Here is a 24,280-nt window from a genome sequence, read left to right on the forward strand (position 1 = left end):
ACTGCAAATCTGCTTTGTTGTTTGGACTGGACATTTAACTATACTTTCCTCCTAACACAGCAAATGAAATAGAAAATAATAAGAAATGAATCATACAACTTCCCCCTTATGCACGTGTTCCCTTTAGCCGATGTTTTTTGTTGTAACACTATAAAAGCTACCAAGTCCAAATTTGAAGAGGAATCTCTGCATACATTTTCAGAACAGAGCCATGCATGTCACACAAGTTGTTACGATTTCAGTTCTTCCTTCTAACTGTCAGTTTATAAAGCACTTTCAGCTCAGACATGAAGATTAACTAAACCCTACCACATCATTCTATGTGAAACACTGTTATAAAGCAGACACAAAATGACTATTCAAGGTCACTGAGTGTATCACTATTTGGTGTCTTGCATTTCTAGTTCTTGTTTTGAAGGGATTGATTCAAACATAGGATTTCCAACAAAATACTTCCACTGCTTTATAGACGAGCATCCGTGGCAACTGTTAAAGTGTCTTGGTGAATTGTAACCTAACTACTAGATGATTTTTTTTGAAAACAAAACAAAACAAAAATACAAAAAACCTAAGCACTAGAAAAGGTAAATTCCTAGTTGTTGCATGAATCCAGCTCATACTTATTTAGAAAGTGATTAATCTTCTAAATATAATGACTTGCACTGAAACTTAGGAAAGAATTTAGAAAGCTGTTTTATTTTACACGCACACACACATGCACACACACTCATTAATTTTTACATCTATAAGTATGCAAAAGCCAGATCAGAAATTTGATTAAATTAAAAACTTCAACCTAAAACCAGCACAGCTAATAATCCAGTCTAATCTGAACACAAATCATCCAGTGATTCTCATGTCAAGCCCATAATGTTGGTTGACCAGCTGATCAAATTTTATCAGTAGAAAGCCATCCCACTCTTAGTTAATACATGCAAAGGTATAATTAGCCTCACTGTGAAAAACATGTGGGTTTGTTCCAGCTCAAATCTTTTCAGATCCAGATTCTAACACTGAGGTGTGGTTTTGCCTTTGCCTGATGAACAACAAAAACCACACAAAAAATATGCACAGTGAGGAGATATGGATATATCTCGTATCATTTAATTGTGTTCTGCTTCATAATGCAAGTTTTACACTAATACAAGAAAAATATCAACAAAAAGTTTAATTCTTTATGGTTTATGGTATACTTTTGTACTGCTTGACATGAACGAGTCAAAAGGTATAAAATATTAAATATATTTAATGTTTTTTTTAATAAATATTATAGATTAAGAAAGATTTAAGTGCTCTAAGGTTCAATACTAATATGTTTTTAAAAAGTATCTCATACACATACCAAAAATATTTTCACTTCCATACTTAAATGTTCCTCTCTGTGCTGTTGTACTTTATGTAGTGAAATCTTTCATATATCACTTACTTTTTTGTCTTCATTATATTTGTGGAAAATTTCTTGTGCTCTTTCTTCACCACCATCCGTAAACAGCATAATAATCTTATTGCAGTTAGCTCTAGAGACACTGTGCTGTAGAAGACACAAAGAAAAGTGTGGCTTTTTTTAATTTCAGGCTATAAATAATAACAACTGTTGTATTTGATGGCTTTCATATCAACATGCTTACTACCTAAACATGGATTTTAGGACTTCATTCGATAACCACTTCTGAATGAAAAATAAGATAAAACAAAATAAAATTAAAATAAAATAAACCCAAAACAAACTGGGTTTTTTTGTTCCATGAGACTTAAATATGACTCATGTCATATCTAGTATAACCCAGAGGAATGAGGATCTGGTGGTTCCTCTCACCTCCACCAACATAAGCAAAACTCTTCAGCTCACACCCATCACATCCACCCCACAGCATTCCCACACAGATATTCTGCAAGAGACTTGTACAGTGACGGCCTCTAAATACTTTTACTCTTTTCTCATCTTTACTTTTTTTCTTATCCTTACTGTCCTTGTGGAAATTTGGGAACAATGACCCTCTAATGAGTTACTGAATAGTCTTTTTTTTTTTTTTTTTTCTCCTGCTGGATTCCTTCCTACTCGCAGAAACTATCAAGCTCACTGACAACATAAATGAAATATCTGGTAACTTAGGCATCCTATAGGTACATCTAAAAACCCCTACCTTATAAAATTAAAAATAATTTTTCATTTGCTATTTTTGTCATATTGCTTAAAATAAGCTCCATCTTCCACTTCTTTAGTTCTTCCCTGATTTTTTTTACTATTTTTAATACACTGAAATTAATAGCTAAATTTTAGAAAAGTACTTTAAAACTGGGTTTACATAATATATTTCAGCCAAGATACAGTGCCTAGAATATTAATATCTCTCCACCACCTACTTTTCTAATTAGGTTGAAACTCAGAGGTGACGAACTGAGCATGTTCCATTATTTCTGAAGAGCAAGCCTGGAACAGAAAGAATTGAGAAGCTGTCTCTGACTCTTAATTCAGCAGTCAGTTACTAGTAAAGTTACCGAGAAAAAAAGTGTGTTGTGCAAAGGAAGAAAAACATCATTCCACAGCCAGAACAATAGAGATGAATATGAATTTTGGCTCCTTATGAAAGGAGCCAAAGGCTTCTCCTTTGGTATTCATCTTCTTTCCTGATTCCCTAAAAGTTAAGAAACTAGTCTAAGCAAATTGCTCATTAATTTTACAGCCAGCAGTCCTTGTCCTCTGTGTTGCATACAGATGGTCCTAGCCAGACACTTCTTGGTACTTCTGAGTAGTTGGATGTGACAGAGTAAAACCCTTAGAGATTCAGTGAAAGAAATTCCACTTCCCCTTCCACAAGCCTGAATTTTGCTATATGAATTTACTGTGCAGTCAGAAAAATAAATAGGAGAGTCATCCTTACAAGGTACCCAGTTCCCCCTTGCCATAGTCTTTGTGACTGGATAGTGACTAACTTTCACCTGGCTGGTCAGGTGAGGTGATCCCACTCCCCTTTGTCACTTGTCATCCTACTCTCTGATCTGATTTCTTGTTCTTCTGTAATAAAAAGACCAAAACACCAAAGCCAGCCCTCAAACATCAGCCCATAATCCGCAATATTGCAGCTCCACAGTTCTACAATGCTCCCAGAAAACTAAAATACAAAACCTTCACTTCCCATCACCATATTAAGAGATGAATAATTGTTCCTCAGAGATGATTTGTACTGGTAGTTCAATATTCAGTGAATAACTACTTAAATAATCATTTGGAAAAAAAACCCAACCAACCAACCAAACAAAAAATAACCAAAACCAAAAAAACAAGCCCAAAGATTTTCTTACATCTAACAACATATAAAACCCATTTGAAATCAATACATTCTCTCCAATTGCATCAGCTCACTGTGTTTCATTTGGAATTAAATAATTTATGACCATCTGCTTGTGAAACGTAACCTACAAGATATAGCTTTGGGTTGCAATATTTTCAATATTAAAAAAGTAATAAAAGTTGAGCTGGATACTTCATAAATAAACTCACCTACATTTACAGTGATTTAATATACAGACCAAAATAAAATCAGGGGGAAACCAAAGAGATGACAAGGAAGGTGACCAAAGCCTCCTCATATTCTAAAGCTTTCCTATTGATTTTGAAATGAACACTGCTATGGGCAAATGTGAACCTGCACAAGTAAAATGTGAACTTTGAACTGAATAAAGCAGATTTTTTAAAAAATTATTTTTTTTTAACTAAATCAGTTACTTTTCTAGTAACTGACTGCTGAATTAAGAGTCAGAGACAGCTCTCAATTCTCTCTATTCCAGGCTTGCTCTCCAGAAATAATAGAACATGTTCAGTTTGTAACCTCTGAGTTTCAACCTAAAATTCTGGTGGCTTGCTTAGCATATGCTTATATAGTATGAGAAAAATGCAGTGTTTTCTCTTTATCTCCTAGTACTTACAGAAAAGCATTTACTTACACTACACCATTTAGATATTGAAGTCATGCCATGGAAAAAAAATATTCAAGATTTTAGCCTCCAAACAACATTGGAAATATGAACATGAATAACAAATCATATGATATTTTCCCACCATAAAAACTTTACATCCTGATGAATGAACACATCAGTCTCTTACAAAGGATCAGGAGGAAGGCAGAATTGCCTTTACAACACGCCTTTTTTTTTTTTTTTCTGCCATTTGCACAAAGGTGGCTCAGGGAGTAAATAGAAGTGATTTTGCAAAGCTGTTACAGTAATTTCATCATTTTTCTGAAGAGTTTTCCTCAGCAGTCCCATGGATGGCTCTGCCCTCCCATCGGAGACCAGAGCTGAAAAGGAATGTGTTGCCTATACAGCAGCTTCGCCAGGACAAAAAACCACGGAAGAATAGACGTTGGAACTGAGTCTCCATATTCATGTTTAGCTTGCTCTTGCACTTGATTGAGGCCTTTTTTTTTTTCTTTCTTTCAAAAGAGCAAACAGGACATGATCCATTTTATACTGTGCATATTTCACATCCCTAAAATTAACTCATTAAGTGTCAGGTGGGGCTTATATCTTATGACATAACACTTTAGGAATGCTTTTTTCATCATGCGTTTCATGCCACTGACAAAGGAAAAGCTAAACCAAACCAAAAATCAACTACTCAAGAAGAGATGATTTCAAGATCATTTTTTTGGACAAATTGTAGGTATTACGGTATCGGATAAAAAAACCCTCCTGAATTGCTGAAGCTAAAGTATTATTATTTTCAATGAAATAGCAACTTTATGTAACACTAAATAACAGAAAAATATTGCATATAAATTATGGAATAAAGATTATTGATAAACACTTCAATTAGTATGTTGAAAAAAACCTTAAGTGTCTATTTCCATCAGACACTAAGTTTTTTATGGCACAAGTGAAATATTACTTTGGTATTCAGCAAAATTGTTTGCAATAACTGTGACCCAGAAACAGTACCCACAAAACTGTTATGAAAATTTGAGCTGTTAAAAAATATTCCATTTCCATGGACCTTAAAGCAATTGGTGTGTTTGAATTCATAAATACACAACTGGAAACTATCCCAAAGCATATTTTTTATTATTTGTTTAAGCCTGTATTATATCATCCTATTATATTGTCTTGTCACCAGAGTCTGGCACTAACTCCATCACCAGCCCTTTACTCTTCCTGCCAAATGGATTTGTCAATATCTGGAGAGGACAACTATATTTCTATAACCTACTGAAATCTTTTAATTTCCCTTGATATAAACATCTACAATGTCCAGCCATAATTTACAGGATTATGTGAGGCTAATCACACCTCTGCCTCTAGTTACACGAGAGATGATCCCTTTATGAGACTGATCTCCAACCATTTTTTTAAGCATATTTTAATTTTACAAACAAGTACACTTTGAGGTTTCCCATGTGTTCAAGTCTTCTTAATACTGCGTGTTCACAAAGTATGTATCTGGTGCTGCATCAAATGTAATACTTAATGTTAATCAAATATAAATGTTATTAGGAACATATTTGGCAAAATTTCATGTGTCTTCCTAGTTGCCTCTGCATGAGATGGGAACAGATGCATAAAAAGGGGAAATGCCTTCCAGCCTGGTCCAAAACCACCCAGCAGCCTTTATAATACTGTTTACAGTTTTATACAATCATCAGCAGAGGGCACCCAATCATTTCCCCACCAAACCTGGATGCCCCCTCCCTGGAAGTGTTCAAGGCCACGTTGGACAGGTCTTGGAGCAACCTGGTCTAGTGGAAGGTGTCCCTGTCCCTGGCAGGGGGTTGGATTAGATGATCCTTAAGGTCCATCCAACCCAAACCATTCTATGACTATGAAACCCCTCTGCTAACCTAAATAGTGATCTACTGAGAAAATATACTTGGAAACATTGTATTTTTTTTCCTCCATCAAAATTTGACAAGGTTAGAAAATTTTCAGTCAGCTCCAGCCCTACACCTGCATGGCACGAAAGCACTTTGAAGTCCAGAATCTGAAAGGTTAGGGGGAAAAATTAAAATTTGTATACTGATAGATATATCACTGATATATTAAAAAATAGTAATAAAAAAAATAAATTTCATATTTGTTAAGCTAGATCCTTAACTGCTGTAAATTGGTATAGTTTTATTTACACTAAGGTGAAGACTCAATACGCAGTCTTTATGAAGGTCAAAAGTAGATTATTTTTTTTTTAAACAGCTATGCAAACTATTTAAAAATTACTAATAAAACTCAACATTTGTGGTGAATGAGAAACAGTACTACTTCAGAAAGCTACTGCTTGGGTGCAAATTAGAAAGTACAATGTAATTTAAAAATGGAAACAATACATTTGATTTTTGAGGAAATTATGCTTTTTATACATGAGAAAGTAAAAGGAATTAGAATACTCTCAAGGTGCCTAATATTCCTCTATTAACTAAGTCATTTGCTCCCCTCTGTCCTGCTTAAGCCATGGCCAACTATTTATGACTTGTAATAAGTTTGAAATTGTAGATTAACTAAACAGTGCTAGGAGATACTGTAGTAAAATTGAAATAATAACACTATAACATAGAGCCTTCCATTTTAAAACTACCTGCAAATCAACCACTACCGCACCTATACGCCAACTGAGAATCACAAGTTAAATAAAAACTAGCTGAATGAATGAAGTAAAAACAGTACAGCACATTGAAAATGAAATTTATTCCCGAATTTTAGCAACCTGGTGGGTGATCTGCAAAGAAAAAAAAATATATTGTTGCGATAAATTTACTTGCTAAATAAAGGTTTGCATTTCTACACCTTAGTTACACAATGGAAGAGCATGCAGTGGCCATCTAAACATTGAAATTCTCCTTCTTCACTTTACAGCAAAGAGAAATGACTTTCATACTTACATTTAACAGCTGTTCAAAAGCATAGCTAAAGCCTTTTTTGTAGTCTGTAATTCCTTTCGCAGAGATTTTATAGACTGCTTCTTTCAGCTTCTTCTTGTTCCTCACATTAGCTTGGACAAGATGATTAAAGCAACTGACGTTCTGAGCATTATTGTTAAACTGTAAAATAAATAGAAATAGTATTAAAGACAGTTAATTCTCTTTTCTAGGTACTGCACTAGTAAAGGCTAATGTTTTCTTGATCCATAAGATAAGGCACGTCACACCTGGGGTTTAATTTCCACTACACTGAGAATGTCCAACAGTGTCTGGAGGTTTCAAAATTAAAAATACTTATATTTAAAAATAAAAAAGTATTTGGTGTTACTCTTTATCACAATCAAAAAACCTGTACTATAGTGGAAAAATTCCCTCAAATTTTGTTTCAAGCTCATGTAATGAAAACTGAGAAATGCAGACTTAGGGAAATAAAAAAAAAACCATGGGGAAGTATTTATTTCACTTTTGTTAATCACTGAAAAATATTGGCTGAATTACCAGGTGACTTCCATATTGCACGTATTAGTCAGCAGTTTTACAGTGAAACTTGCAGATCATAACCAATTACTACATACACCTTACAGAAAATGAAATACACCTCTGGGACAAAGAAACCACTTGATGGTATAGTTGTAAGAGGAGAACACATATTTGTGCTCTCTTACTCACATATCCGCAAAGACTACTCCCTGAAAAATTCATTTATACAAGATTCTGACATTATTTAAAAACATACATAGAAAATTTGTGTGCAAAATACTCCTCTGGTCAAGTAAAAATCAGTTTATGATCCCTTTAAAATTTGTCTCTCTACAAATATACATACATACACGTATAAGTACAAATATATATACATCCCAGTAGAGAGTGATGCAGAAATACATCTCATTTTTTAGCTACCTCTGTATTTATCTATTTGAAGTCAAAGACAAGACTCCTTTTGAAAAAAGCTGCAGCATGCACAATTCTAATTGTAGCTTTGAATGAATGTGCATATTCTTGCACATAATCTCTGCTTAACTCTATTTGAATGAAAATCTCCTTTTAACTACAACAAAATGATTTTTTTAAGATATTCTTGACTAATATTACTAAAACTGTTGTCTTGGCCAAATTTTGAACTCTTTTATCTATCCAGATTTCTTGTGTTAGCTTTTTTTTTTTTTATCACTGGCAAATAAGATGTTCAAAAAACTCTGTAAAACTCCACCTCAGCAAAGGCACTAAAATCCAGACTTTCTAATTTATGTTTCAGCTGAAAACAGATTATTATGCCTCTTCCTGATCAAGGGTCTTCAGTGAAAGTAAATGTAAATGCAATTTTATGCTGTCAACCTGGTGCAAAGCCTCAAAACAACTTAAAAGTCAGGCCTTGTTGGCTTAAGTCTCAATACTGCTAATTAGTTCAATAGTACAGTATAGAAGATAAGGTAAATAAGGTCACAGATTTCAGTAACTGCTCAGACTATTTATGTCTAAAATGAATCACTAAGTACCAGGCACAAAGTACAGAAAGAGAACTGTTACCAGCAGCAAACATCAACTTGCACTGTAATTGTAGGATGCCTACAATGAACAGAACTTAAAAGGATGAAGGGATTAATAATATCGAACCATTTTTAATTCAGTTCAATAGGATGTTTAGGAGGTATGCAGACTTTTCCATGTCCTGGAATCAGACGCGTACAGGTGCAAGCTCCTTGCTTTAAGGACCAACCAAAATATGAACTACCAGTACTTTTTATGAAATGTCCACTCTAATCAATGAGACTTTTGCTATCAAATTAGTAGGAGCAAATGCATAACAGCAAATGTAGTACAGCTTGTGGCAGAGATGACTGACAGAGAAAAGCATCATCCTCAGGCTTAGGCTTAGCCTAATTTGTTCCAGATCCTTGAAAATAGCCACAGAGCAGCAACTGTGGGGTTTTGGGCTGTAAGTGAGCAAATCCAGAGACTATTATGAGAGTGTTTGCTATGCTGGATTCTTATTTACAGTTCCACATGTAATTCCTTATTCTCACAAAAAGGATGTGTTCAAAGTGCCCCATAAACTAGAGACTTTAAAGCATGAATTTGCCTCATGTTCTAATATCGTTATTGTACCACAAACCACTCCTGCATGTATGTAGAACCTAAACAAGAAACCCCACTGTTTTCATTTTGAGCATTAAACAAGAAACCCCACTGTTTTCATTTTGAGCATTAAGTAATTCACAACTAACCTAATACCTTGTCATCTTCATATTGTATTTATTTTTCTAGGGAGCTTATTTTTGCTCATGGGATTCCTTGTGAGCTAATACTGTCTTTTGGCGAGATACTGATATTTTTATGGTATAGTTGCTGTTTTCCTGAGGATCGTATCAGCTAAAAAATTGTAATGATTGTTGCCAGGCAGAATATACTATGAGAATACCCATATAAGAATCTTCATACATCTTTTTAATGAATAAGGACAGTTATTACTCTGTCCCAATTTTATAGCTCAAGTCTCCAGATGATTAGAATCTGTGGGAGCAAGTTATTCTCAAAGGACTCCATGCAAAGTTTTCTGTGCCCCTTTCAATCAATACGCAGTTCCCAATGTGTCACAAGGGGACAACTGTTTCCAAAAACATGCAAAAGCATGAACAAGTGCTTTAACTTTGAAAAATGCACTGTTATATTTGATCAAGTATTCTACAGAAGTCAGTTGTATACAATAATACTACAAAGATTGCTTATTTACTTTTTTATTTATCAGGGCTTTAGTTTTCATAATACCACAACTATAAACATAGGATCATGTATCTAAATTCTTTACAGTAACGGAAGTACGAAACCAGCGTGAGATAACGATGATTGAAAATATTTTCCAATTCTCCCAGTGTCACTATGCAAACTTCACCTTTAAAAAAAATTAATGGAATTGGACTACAAATTTTCAACTTTAATTCCTTTAGTGTATGCCATATTTCCCAGAAAAGAATATTTTGGTAAGAGCAACCTTCCATTGTGATTAATATGTAAGACTTCCAGCTGAACCCTAACATTTCCATTGTGCGATTTTAAAAGATAGTTATTTTATAAAAGTTCTTTCCCCAGACACAAACAAATTATGGTAATTAATTTAGTTTTGTTTCCCCTCAATATCATGTGAAGATTTTTATTTGCTGTGTAAAAGCAGTATGAGATGTTCACACAACTGTAATCGATTTACTTTGATGCAAAACACTGACACACTCAATGGTGTTTCTTACAGAAGTTTCTTACAGAAGTAAGCAATAAATCAACCAATGATTATTATGTACATTAACTATGTGGGAGTGAAAAACATACCGTGCTCTGGAATTATTTCAGCTTGTCTTGACCTAATTTTGTAGCCATGACGGGAAAATTACTGATGTAAAGTAATTTTAAAAAGACAAGATCTGAAAATTGATTCTAATCATGAGATGGGATGAAAGAGCAGATCTTGTACTTGGAAACTAGAAGAAAACCACTATCTGGTAGGTAGCTCTGCTCTACACAAGTCAATTTCATCTGAAAACTTAAAGAGTGAAAACACTGTTCTGCTTCACCAGCAACATTATATGCAAATTTTTAATGACCTAATATAAAAGTAACCATACATTAAGTCTTATGGTCAGTGCCTGCCTTGTCTTGGTCTGTAGCAAACAGCAGTTTACATGTTCAAGTGAAAATCTAGTGACAAGTGAAAATTTCTTCCTGAAATGCCACTAACATTAAACTGCAAATGTAAATTGCTTGCTAGCAGTCCTGCAAATGTATCAGGGTAATTATTTCTATGAAGGTCAGGTATCTAGCATATGGATCAGTAATTACAGATACAAAAATGACATTTTAAAAATACTGGCTCAAACTGTTTAAGCAGCTAACAAGTAAACTGTACTGTACTTACACACGATGTAAAGTGAACAAACGGTCAAGGTCAAAACATCTGCATCTATAGATTGACAAATACTGATGTAAAATGAAGGAGAGAAATAACACATTTGTAGAACGGAGAGCTACATTAACCAAAGCCTGCAAATTCTGTAATTTAATTGAGAAAATATATGACCCAGCTGTTTTCAAATACATCAGTCAACATTATTGTTAACGCCAGTCGACAAAGAAGATGAGAAGAGTTTTTGATTAGATAAAGGAATTAGTAGATGGAACAACAGTCCTCCAAAATGTACATTTACCTGTTTGCAAGGGGGTGAAGGCAAGTCTGAAGATTGAAATATGGCTAATAAGAATGTCCAAAGGGGGCAAGAAAATTCAAGGCTACATTCAATTAATTTGAACTCCGGTAAAATACTGAAATAAATGATTTCAAGTGTAAAAGGCTTCAGATCACCCTTAAAGCTGGCTTTTCATAATACTAAAATACTTTTACTCTTTAACCAGCTGACCATGTGACAAATACCAGGACTATCCATAACTTAACCAAACTGAGTCAGCTTTCAGTTACACTCATCTGAAATATATTAGCAATAGTAGCATTAAAATTTTTCACACATTAGGATACCAAAAGCCAAAATACCTGCAACAAGCCTTTAACAATTGCTAGTCACATTATCTGTCTCCTAAGTACCATAATAAGCTTACTTAACTTTAGATGAATTCTTGAAAACCAGTTAACAACATAATCACTTAGTATTTAACTAGAAGAAAGAACATACAAGATTTCAAAAACCAGTTGCCTTTTCAGAAAGTCCATGTTTTTACAAAATCAAAACCTATCAAAGAGGCAAAATTGAAGTAACTACAATTCATACTTTAATGAATAAAATACTCTCTACATACCTATATGAAATATGCCAGTTGGGTATTTATCAGACCAGCATTTTCTACCAATTATTGCAATGAAGACAAATATATGTCACAAAAATACCATTGTGGTAGAAAGAAAATAAATGGAATTTGTGTGCAAGTTCGAGGGCTTAGTAAGTCACTTAGAAAACAACCAATGACATTTGGAGGCAAATCATTCAGTTGTTAAAACCTAAAGCCACTCTATACAGTATGGCACCACCAGGGACAACTTCTAAACTATATAAAAAACATATTCACTATCTAAGCTAAAATAAGGGGCTTGCAGCAAAACACTTGGAAATCATGGGAAACAGGATAACCTTAGCTTTTTTTTTTGAAGTATCATTTAGTATTACTGTAATTAAATTTGTCTTGTAATTATATAGCAAGGTATAGAATCTAGATATATTTTAAACTAGATTATTTCTCACTATCCAATTTATTTATATCCTTTTGGAGTCTCCCAGAACAATCCTCAGGTTAGAGGAAATGACCTATTCACAGGTTTGGGCTAGAATACCCAAGCCTGTTACTGGGGCACTAAGAGTGTTAGAGAACTTCATCCAGTTGACCTCAAACCACCAGTATAATTTTGGCCATATAAGGGGCAACTCAATAACATGAAAGATAAGAAAATAATTCAATTTAACTTAAAACTCTGAACAAAAGGGTTTGAGTTTAATGCTGCTTGAACGTTGTCATTCCGGAGAGGGTCAGAAAGAGAAATACTAATCAGATGATTTTACAAGGACCTTGTCTTTATCCTTCGATTCAGAGAAGGATCAACTTGAAAAGCAATGGAAAATTATACAGAACTGCAGCAAAATACCGAAATGCTTGAGACCTTTCCCCTCCCTTGGGTACTTCCATTGAGCCGTGGGCTCCTCCAGACACACGAACCTCTCCAATTCATAGTGCCCCAAGAGTTAAACTGATGGACAAGAGAAGGGGTTGTCATTCTGAAATCCTCTTATGATTCCAGAACAGTTACTTCTGCATTGCTAAAAGCCTCCTCTTATCCAGCATCTCAGCCTGCAAATCCTTTTTTAAAATTATCAAACCTCCTTCCCCAACACCAGGATATTAGAGGATTCAAGGGAAGTGAAACAGAGATGTTCAATTATTTCTTATGTGTTCCCGCTCTAAGCACTCTGTGGATATAATGGCAGATCAAAAAATGAATAACCCTCCAGGCAAAGGTTTTCATTAAGAGGTCAGTATAACACAAAAGAAAGGGGAGCTGGGGTGTAACCCCTCATGGAAAAAGTCTGCAAAATGAAGAAATAAAGGATCAGTGTTAAGAAGTGGGGTATACAGGGACTGAAAAACTTCAGACAGTTAAGTAGCAAGATCGCTATCAAGCAGCCTGGGGGGAAAAAAAAAATCAGGTGAGTTTTTCTCTAAAAACAGAAAAAAAGGTATAATCTTTTTTTTTTTTTTAAAAAAAAAAACAACAACAAACAACTGCCTTTGGTTCAATAAATTACCTGCTGAACAGGTACAAACTGGCTTTTCTATTGGGAAATTTTTTTATAAATCTGCCTTTTGTGGATACCTGCCAACTTCTCCCCAGTTGACAAGTATAGCAAGTAACACATAGCATATAACTCCCAGGGATATCCGCACTTTGGCATCACAACATTGTCAAACATTACTGAGTGTCTTGGACTTCTTGTGAAATAGCTCAGAACTGGTTTCATTTTATCGGTGAGAAAAGTGAAGCAACAGGGAAGAAAACAAGTAAATCTGAGGCAAAGAAATGACCAGGTTTTTTTCCTCTTTCCTTTGTGCAACCAACTCCCAGACCTCAGATTTGCCCTTTAACTTAGTATTAGTTATTTTGCTATATGCCATTTAAAACACAAAGTCAAATAGGGCACAAATTCTTAAAGCATGAATTCTCATAAACAGCTTATTACTCAACCTTATTCAAAATGCACACACCGCTAATGCGGTTCATTCTGAAGGCTACAGCACTGGAAGAGAAAGATCTGATTTCACAGGCAATGTATAAATTGATGAATGTTTCAAATTCTCTTCTGTCTATCCGTCTATCCCTCTCTATATATCTAAACATATCTCTATATCCTGAGAGGTATAAGGGATATAAATCCAAAATCCAATGTCAGTAATTCTTTTGGAAAGTGTAGAAGGTTATTTAAATACAAATAAAACATTTCAATTGATTCCGCTTCTTTTATGAAAGGAAACCCAAAGCAACCCCTTCATTGCACTGTCTTAGCATTCACATTATGTGTAATGCTAACAAAACAAGCTGGCACCAGAAACAGCAGCATAAGAAGAAATGGTATGAACAATTAAAGAGTAATATCTCGAGGCATTGATTTATCTTGATCAGAAAATGCTCATTACTGTTTCTGACAGTCAATGACTTTTTTTCTGCTGTATATGATGTCTTCATACATATGTGTGTATATATATTTATGAGAAATGTTTATGTATAGGTATGTGCTTCGTTGTTTTTATGACATGATCAAGAAAGCAAGCGACAATCAACATTTATCAGATGCTATGTGAACAAAGCAGTAATCCACTGAGGAAAGCCACAGTTCTCAAAAACGATAGCAATAACTTTATGTAAATCCTCAGGAAAAGAAATTGGAGAAAGCAGCACTAGCTCTGCGATTCAAATTGAAAAGCACAAAAGTTTTTGTAAATCATCTCATTACTGGAAAATGCAACAACATAAACAAACCAAAACCAATAAATCAATGAAACTTTAAAAAACTTTTTCCAGTTTTAGTCACTAGGTGGCACTAAAACAAAAAAAGTTGAACTGGTCTTACAAACGTTACCTTGAAATGGGAAATTTTACACTTTGGTGTAGGTTGTTGGTGCTTTCTGTGACTGGAATCCATTTTTCATTTCAACTAAAACAATAACATATTCTTGTATGCCAAATGAGGGAAGAAACAGGAATACTAAAATCAAAACTTCCTTCTCAAAAAAAAAAAAAAAAATTCCCACATTGAACACAAGAGGTCCCAGCTCCAAAAGGATGAAAATCTATTTTTCTATACAAAGGATCCACATTACCAAACCAGGCATCTTAATTTCCAGCAGCTTTACCAGCTGTGTTTACAATACTCATAGTGGAAAAGCTGTTAAACAATTTCTTGTCTAAATGTCTTTATCTCCAAAATCTGTAAAGTGATAACATTCTTACTGAATATTATTTAACACCAAATCTATGTAAAAGCTCAGACTTTCCCAACCATCCTTACTTTCTGCCTCCCTATTCTTTACACATCCTGGTTAGTTTACTAACATCTACTGATTCAACTTAGCATGTTTCTTTTACCATAATTTCCTGAAATTATACTTCTAAGCAACAAATAAAAATCAAGCAAAAAACTAAAACAATTTTAAAAACCACCCTTCCCAAACTTCCGACATTAAGTGAGCCCCTGCCTTAATCTGTATGTAAATTGTGTATCTTTAAACATTCATAAAGGTTTATCTTTTATATAAAATCATATAAACTTGAACAAAGCAGTAATTCATAAACTTGCTACAGAGACAAAACTTAACTATTTAAAATACCATGATCAGGATAGCTGAATAAAACAGAAACATCATTCTGGGAATTGTGAAAATTGAGAAAAATATAGTCAGCTTGCTGAAGACCTAATCAGATCCTACTGCTGCTGACTTTCAATCTGCTGAGGTTTGTTGCTATGCTACTTCTACCTCATGGCTAAATCAGCTTGGTGACCCAGTTGTATCTATACGTATTAAATGAGCAATAGTGAAATAGATCTGATTTCATCAGGCTTTTCTCTTGTAGCTAAATCCAGCCTTGCTGGTTTTCTTTTCCTTTTTTTCCTGCTGCTTTAGGCTTGGTAATAGGATTTTAAGGTTAATCCCAAGAACAACTGAATCTTGAATAAGGCCTGTTAGAATCTATATTTCAGGAGTGAGAAGATATTATAAATATTTATCAGAACCCATTTAGAGAATAGTAAGAAAGCAATTTGCAAAGTTCTATTCCCATGTAGATCTCAGTACACAGAAAATTTGAGGCAGTTCAAGCAATAAAGGCTTTGTAATTTGACATGCCAAAAAATATGTGGTGTCAAACTTTAGGATTCATATCTTGCTATAGAATAATTGTTTTCTCCTATCCTATGATTTGCACACATAGTCTTCAGGTATACAGTACAACCCTACATATACATTGTAGAGAAATTCTAAAAAAACTTACTCTAGTACAAGAAGGAGCACACCTGCATTTCTTAAATTGTATTGGATGAAACAAAATTAGGATTATATACCAGTTTACACTATTGGCGATTCCTGAAATTTAAAGTGTATCACATTTCATTGTGAAATGTATATACAGTGTATTATAGACCAGAGGTAGCAGCTTTCAATGACAATAAAACTTTAAGATCATGAAATACCTGCTGAAAAAATTATTGTAGCATAATACGAGACAAGTGTTTGCAAAAAGACCAAATACTAGGACAAAATCTGCTTTTAGTGAGCTTTGTTAATCTTTCTAACCAATATAATTACCTGCACATAAATCAATGCAAAGATCCCACTGAGTACAAAAGGTTTAATGTTCAGACTATGAAGTATGATGCTGTGCTGTGAATCTGAGTTACAACAAAGGATGTCAGTGTAGGCTGAAAGATGAATTAGCTTAGCAAGATGAGCTCATTTGTGGTCATTCCATGATGCTATGGCAAAGTTAGCATGTATTATTTACTTACAATCCTATGTTTCTGACTGCTATTGAAACTTCAGTGCCTCCCAGAGAAAGCTGGCTGATCTAGCTACTGCGCTATGGTAGTGCTGCAGTCCTGCAGCCTGCACTGTGTGGCACTGCTACCCAGAGGCACTCTAGAGAAGGGCTATAACAAGAAGACACTCTCTAGAAAATTATTTTATTGTCAGTCTGACTGAGGAAATATTCATGCAGTCAAATTCAAATTGTTTAGAACACAACACAGCATTGGCCAAAAAGATGAATCATAGAATCATAGAATATCTCAAGTTGGAAGGGATCCATAAGGATCAAGTCCAACTCCCTGCTCCTTGCAGAACTACCTAAAACTAAACCATGTGACTAAGAGCGTCAAGCAGACATTCCTTGAACTCTGACAGTTTTGGTGCTGTGACTACTTCCCTGGGGAGCCTGTTCCAGTGACCATCTACCCTCTTGGTGAAGAACCTTTTCCTAATATCCAAACTGAACTTCCCTGGCACAGTTTCATTCCATTTCCTTGTGTCCTATCACTGGCCCACAGAGATAAATATTTGAGTGCTTAACCGTTATCTATAAATTCACTGGATATATGGGGTTGCTACTCAGGGCATCAAAAGCAAGATGAATGTTTAGTCAGTGCAGCAAATTACAAGTAGACATACATGTCAGCATCAGGCCACATAACTGGGGTGTGGCAGGGGGCTGCAATGTCATCTCCATATTCCCACAGCTTGACTTAAATGTGCCTGTCACCCTTGCAGGGCAGAGCCATGTGCCTGGCTGCACACGGTGCCTGGGGCTCGCGAGCAGTAAGGAGGCTGCAGCAGGACACTGCTGATGTGTGAGACGCTGCTGCTAAGGCAGGGAAGCATGAGACAGGGGAAATTGTCTTGAAATAAGACTTGAGAAGTTGATGAGTATTTCATTCATGATTTGTCTTAAGTTAACAGTTCCTTTAGACTCACACTAAACCAACACCTTGCCACATATGGCTTAAAATGTTCACCTACCAAATAGATAAGTTTTATAGAAAATACATTTAAAAAAACCCGACCCTAGAACAAATTGCCCCCATCCTATCCCAAATTTATGGACAGACTGCATTTTTTTCTTTTTTCATTAAGATGGTGAGTCATCTTTCCCCAGAAGAATCATCAAAGCTGGCCCAGCCCAGCCTTTTCAGAACTGGTAAGGAATGAGTTCATTGTTCGAGACACCATTCACCCACCACAAATTTTTAATTATACTCACGATGCCCCCAGTAATTGTCTGCTAGTTGTAAAGCTGACTCAGAAATGCACTTTTGGTCCAGGATATGACATGCCATAAAAAATCACAGGATCAATGATACAGCTAATGAAGCAGGGGTCTCTTTAGTAAGACTTGTGCTGTATTAAAAATTAAGAAACTGGAAATAGCCAACAAGATTTATTAACCAGTGGAACCATGAGGTAGAGCTATAACCTCACTTTATATACTACTAAACTACTCATTTTAAATACTACTAATATACAACAAAGATAGGATTTATTCTGGAAACTGCAGAAGCTCATGCCATGTGCTGTTGGAAAGCCTGACTTCCTGACATTTGACAAGTATAAGAGGAGACAATAAAAATCTGTATTGATGCCCAAAGCAATTCCTCAAAGTGAGAATGGAGGTGACTTTTCTAGTCATGTGGAATCGTCAGCTCTACGGTACAGTAATAAATGTAGTTTCCAGCAACATCTCTGCTCCTGACATCCTTATACAGAATTTCAGCTTCCAATTTCCATGCACTCAAGTACTCTATTCCCGAGAATTAATACTTTGTGACAGATCTAAAATGAAACATATCTAGGTTTAAGATTTTCCCCATTCCTTTGCCAACTCTTTCCACTTTTTTTTTCTCTCTTACATACCTTTTGAACATTTTTTTTCCACAGCAAACCAAAGTTACAGTTAATAACACACCAGTAAAAAAAATGCTGATATGTTAAAACAAACAGTAACACACAAGAAGAAAAATGAAGGTGTAAAAAGCCCCAAAAGCGTCTGTGGTTTTTATTCCCACTGACTCCCTTTTGCATTCTTAGGTGAGCAGAGGGAGTATGATTCAGCTCATCTCATTTCAGTGATCTTTTAATTGGGAGTCCAGCCCAAGAGTGTGGCCCAGGTTCTCCCTACAGCCAGTGGAGACAGACTGGCATTTCCTGACAGTAATTTGCCCTCAATATAGTCAGGATGACTTATCTTCTGGAGGCGTTTTTCATTTCCCACAACTAACTAGGGCCTGTGCAATAATTATAATACAGTAACCCCCCTTTTTGACTGAGGGAGGTTGTATGGGAGACATGGGATGCAGGGGAAGAATATTTCAGGACTGGACAGAACTTACTACAGAATATGTAAGGGGAGAACCAGGGTGAGGAAAGGGATGGATTTAGGTAACTTGGGGATAAACAAGTGGAGAGAAATAGAAGCATAAAGGGGAAAATTGTTGCTCCTGTGTAAATGGCTTGCTGGTATTGCCTGGCCATGTCCTGCATCACATCAGCGCAGTCTGTTCTGCCTTCTTATTAAATTTCATTTCTATCTCTTTTCCTGGGTGAGGGACTATCTATTCTGCATGTGTACCTGTGTGTGGATGTGCGAGCCCAGCAACTGGAGTGAGACCATGAGTCTCAGGGCTGGTTGTGCTGCTCCATGGGGCAGCTAGAGAGACTGGAGTGTCTTCTGTCAGCAACTGGAGTGGGCCTGCGGGTCACAGGGACACGTGTCCATGATACCACCACCTGGAATGAGTACCAGGTGCTGGTCCTGGGGGTCTTTAGGAGTGAAGCGTGCGTGCGTGCGTGTGCGTGCGTGTGTGTGTGTCTGTGTGTCTGTGTGTGTGTGTCTGTGTGTCTGTGTGTGTGTCTGTGTGTCTGTGTGTGTGTGTGTGTGTGTGTGTGTCTGTTGTGTCTCTAAGGGTGAGATCACAGTTGCGGGGTTGCCAACTGGGAAAAAGGGAGACCTTGACAGCTCTGCCTGTGTATACGGGATGGTCTCTGCCAGCAACTGGAGTGGGGTTATAGCCACGGGGGCTTGTATGTCTAGGTGGGAGCAACAGGGCAGACTGCAATCTAGGGGCAGCTGCTGGGCAAATGGAGTGTCTGAGCCCAGCTGCTGGAGGGATCCACACAGTATCTATCTAATCAATCAATCAATCAATCTAATCTATCTACCTATCTATTGATACCTATCTATAGATAGATAGATATTCCCACCAGCAGCCTTCCATCCAGCTCAGCCAGCAAGGGGAGCAGGAAGAGGCTGTTGGCACTCTCTGTGTTCACTGGAGTGCTCTGCATTTTTCTGTTACCTGTGTGGCTGGCCTGATACGTATGTATCTACATGAATATATGTTATGTGGTATATACATGTGCTCCATGTGCATGTGCCCACTGAGAATGCATTTTCAGCCTCACTACTAGTTGGATATGTGGCATGGAGCTGTGGCAGCCTCACCTCTCTTGGGGTGTTGAATCTGGCATGATATGCTTTCCCTTAACAGGTAAAGTAATATATAATAATAAACAAATCCCTGAATTCAGATGGCTTGGTTATTATTTAGTAACTCTAAAAGAAAAATAACTTCATCCACTAAAGGTTTCTCAAGTTTGTTTGTAGCTATGTAAGGCTCAGTTTAAATGAGAAATCAGGAAAAAACTATTGAAACTTCTGATTTCTTCCTAAATTCTCTAGCAATTTATCAGGTATGGCTAGATGGCCTTTGAATACAAAGATGAGCAGTTTCTGTGTGGGATCTGTCTGTACTTTTAAGAAGGCTTACTAGCTTGAGCACAGTCCTGAGCTGAACATGGCAACTTGGCTTTTGTAGATTGTCCTGGTGCTAGCTGTAATTCTCAGAGAGAGACTTGACCCTGCACTAACATTGCCATGGGTTTTATGTTATATTACTTTCACATAATGGCATATTATTTGAACCCAGATAGTAAACAAAAACTGTAAACATATACCATAATTAGTGCTGTCTGGTGGGAAAGGGTATGTTGGTGCTGGCTGACCACCAACTGAACATGAGTCAGCAGTGTGCCCAGGTGGCCAAGAAGGACAAGAGCATCCTGGTTTGTAACTGAAACAGTGTGGCCAGCAGGGCCAGGGCAGTGACCATCCTCCTGTACTGGGCACTGGTGAGGCTGCACCTTGAACATGGGGTTCAGCTTTGGGCCCCTCACTGCAACAGGGATGTAGAGGTGCTGGAGTGTGTCCAGAGAGGGGCAACACAGCTGGTGAAGGGTCTAGAGAACAAGTCTGATGAGGAGCGGCTGAGGGAACTGGGGTTGTTTAGCCTGGAGGAGACTCAGGAGAGACCTTATTGCTCTCTACAAATACCTGAAAGGAGGTTGTAGGCAAGTGGGAGTAGGTCTCCCATATGACAAGTGACAGGACAAGAGGAAACGGCCTCAAGTTGCACCAGGGGTGGTTTAGATTGGATATTAGGAAAAATTTCTTCACTGAAAGGGTGGTGAAGCGTTGGAACAGGCTGCCCAGGGAGGTGGTTGAGTCACCAATCCTGAAGATACTTAAAAAAATGCATAGATGCAGTGCTAATAGTTGGAGTTGATGATCTCAAAGGTCTTTTCCAACCTAAATGATTCTACGATTATACTATTATTACAGGACAGCAATGTAACACTTCATCTTAATTTCTTTACCATGGCCTATTTTGTATATGTTCGTTTTATAGAGGTACTTGCTGTGCTGTCTTATTGCACAGGCAATATTGTAGGGCTGGTTAAACTGAAGATAGCAAGGACATTGTAAGTACACTAGGGATAAGAAAGAGCCTAACTATTGGACACGTTTCTTGCTAGGTAGGGCTAAACTCTTAGAGTATACACAGAAAACAAATAAATACTCCGTAAATATTCCCTATTTACAAAGATAAAGGCACCACACAAGGATGATTAAGTACTTTCCAGTCCATTAATAACTAAGGTGTATGATGAACAGCTGCTTGGGTTAAACACTTAAGTCAGCAGGACAAAACAAAAAGAAAAAAACAATCAAACAACGAATCAAAATCTTTATGTATTCTTAAGGCCAAAAGGGGCAATGAGATACTCTAATCTGACCTCTTGCACATTGTCTCACCACCCACATACCACTGGTTCTTAAAATTCCCTTGGTTACTTCTGTAATAGACCTTAACAATTACATTTAGTGGTAGATGTTTGCTTAAAGTGCATCTTCCAGGAAAGCATTAAATATTGATATGAAGACAGCAATATTTTTCCTTGAAATTTGTTGAGACATATTAACTATTCATGTGCCATTCAAATTCATTGGGCTTCAACTAGTGATTCTTGCAGTGTGTTTCTCTGACAGTTTTGTGAGTCTATGGATGCAAGAGTTTTCCCGCTTCTCAACTGTGATCAAATCCATTATCAGCATATTTATTTACGGACCCCAGAACAGCCCCCCAAAAGGTCAAATACTGGAGTTTGAGAGCATGTATGAATTCCAGCTTCTCAGATGACTCACTCAGGACTCTGAGGAGATGCTTTCAAGAACCAAGCAATCAACCATAAACCACTTCTGGTCCTCAGAGAATATACCTACAATCTTTTTTTGTAAAATCTGAGCCAACACTTTTTGTGTTAAATTAATCTTATGATCCACATTTATGTAATGCTATTCAGCCAGAACAAAGGAGATATACAGTCAGAATCTCAGTTCAAATACTCACCGTTTGCCTCCCAGAAGAGAAAGTGAACCATCAAACCATATAGTATTTAGATGAAAAGTTATCTCTAGCCATGTCACTGAAGCTGTACAAACACTTCTAGTTAATCATGTGTGATGAAGAATGCAAGAAGATTGCAAGAAGTTTGACTGCTAGTGGTGCCTCACTTTTTCTTGATACAAACTGTGTAATTTTCTTTCCTGAGGATCAGGTTCCTACTGAAGTCAATTAACCTCATGTCAAAAAAGCCACGTAATACAACATCCTCTCAACTCTAGCCCCATGTGAAATACTTTAACATAGCATCAAGTCTTTTCTCAGCTTTCTTTTTAGAGGGGAAGCAAAATTAAACTGTAATTCTGCAGACAGACAAACATTTCATGGTGTTGTTTATACTACACATTTCTTGCTTCCACTTCTACTCTCATTAATCCATTAAAAAAATTCTTTCTAACTTTTCAACAGTTGCTGGGTTTCCATAGTTCCCAGATTTTCTTCATTGTTATTTGCAAAATACTCATCTTCATTACATTTGCTAAACACATCCTCCAGATACACTTCCCATTTATTTCCATAGATACATAGCCTAGATCTACCTGCAATTATTAGCAATGCAGAAATTGAATACTAGATTTTCATCTTAACATCTCTGAGTTTTGTTTAACCCAGCATCTACAGTGCTTACTAAACACAACTGTATGAATATATATATAACAATTCACTTCGTTCCTGAATAGGGGAAGTGCAAGATAATGACCTTCCATTAAGGAATGCTAATGATTTTCCATTAAGGAATGCTCTTATGAAGCTTCTCTGTAGCTATCATTTTCTTGAAAATGAGCCATTCAATTTAAGAAAAACTGCAAGGTCATGATACAATTAGATGGACTGTTGTTAAGAGAATCATGAAGCTCAACACTCAACCCTGAACCTGCCTTGATATCACTTTTCACTGACTATGAAAAAAAACACCCAACCAAACACCACCCACGCCCCCTGCAAAACAGTAATATATATTTGTTTACTGCCTCACATAGCTGTGAAGCTGAGGAGACTGTATACTCAACTGGAGCTACTGTGATTCGTTATCTGAAATGTTCCAGGATTAAAATACTAAGATTACGCAAACCTACAGCGGGAACTTGAGTCTCTATCTTTTTTTAATTTGTCAAATAATGAAAAAGATGGCAGGCGTCTTCATATTTTCTCCATAATATTGTCCATCGTGGAGAATGAGAAAGTAAGGACTGAATTACATTAGCATGTCTGCTGGTAAGCCCCTTCATACAGGAGTCCTTTTCATACCCTCTTCTAGATCCACCAATAGAACGACTTCAGTGCCAGTATCTCACACTGATATCATGATTAATTTTGATTTCTTCCTCAAACAGTGATTTTATTTAGAAAAACTAACCACCACTGAAATTTTCTGGGTTAAAATAAAAAAAATATCACATACGAAAAAAATATAGCTTACTCTATTTGAGTATGCAATTTATTTTACAGTTCACTAAAACCCCACTAAATGGAAGTAATAAAGGAAACCAACTTTAAGTTATTTTTCAAAAAATTCTGGAAGTTTTTGCTGATTTAACAGAAATACATTCATACAAATCTAAAACTTCTAGCAAAGAAAGCATAAGCATGACAGGCTACCTGGCTGCAAAATCTAGACTCTGCCTCTATTCAATAGGACTTCAGCTAAGATTTCCACCCATGGCATGTTCGTTACATTTTTAAACAAGCTTAAGTTATTTCCCAGAAGGAAGGAATGTCTCCCTGTACCTAAGAGAATATAGGTGCAATCTGAACTGCAGAACACAGGAAGGAACATGGCAGCAGAAAGGGAAAGGAGCCCTTTGATAAACTGAGAAGCTCTTTACATAACTGTCTTTTTTCTCTGTATTATCATATTTAAATATTTTAATTAGGAAGGCATAAAATAGTATCAACTTGGCAGTAAGGGGGCAAATTAAACAGGTTTTCAACCACTGAGCTGTGGGAATTACATCATAAACTGCTATTAAAAATCAGTGGGAAAAGGGGTGTATCATCCACAGATTGCTTTTATCCCCAACGATAATTTCATAGGCTGCGTGCATA

At 36.3% G+C, this 24,280-nt stretch overlaps 1 protein-coding gene across 8 annotated transcripts in view; it reads right to left on the minus strand.

Moving 5' to 3' along the window:
- CACNA2D1 (calcium voltage-gated channel auxiliary subunit alpha2delta 1) overlaps nucleotides 1-24,280 on the minus strand; it is a 433,623-nt gene that overhangs the window by 83,740 nt on the left and 325,603 nt on the right. For all 8 annotated transcript variants that reach the window (XR_005104430.1, XM_037388977.1, XM_037388979.1 and 5 more), the window contains exons 11-12: nucleotides 6,867-7,025; nucleotides 1,427-1,531 (exon numbers count right to left, since the gene is read on the minus strand). Coding sequence is in view for 7 of the 8 variants with exons in the window: in XM_037388977.1 (XP_037244874.1) it covers nucleotides 1,427-1,531; nucleotides 6,867-7,025 (264 nt within the window). In the remaining variant the exon portion in view is untranslated. The remainder of the gene's footprint in view (nucleotides 1-1,426; nucleotides 1,532-6,866; nucleotides 7,026-24,280) is intronic.

Source organism: Falco rusticolus, chromosome 5 (genome assembly GCF_015220075.1).
Source record: "Falco rusticolus isolate bFalRus1 chromosome 5, bFalRus1.pri, whole genome shotgun sequence".
Classification (NCBI taxonomy): Eukaryota; Metazoa; Chordata; class Aves; order Falconiformes; family Falconidae; genus Falco; species Falco rusticolus.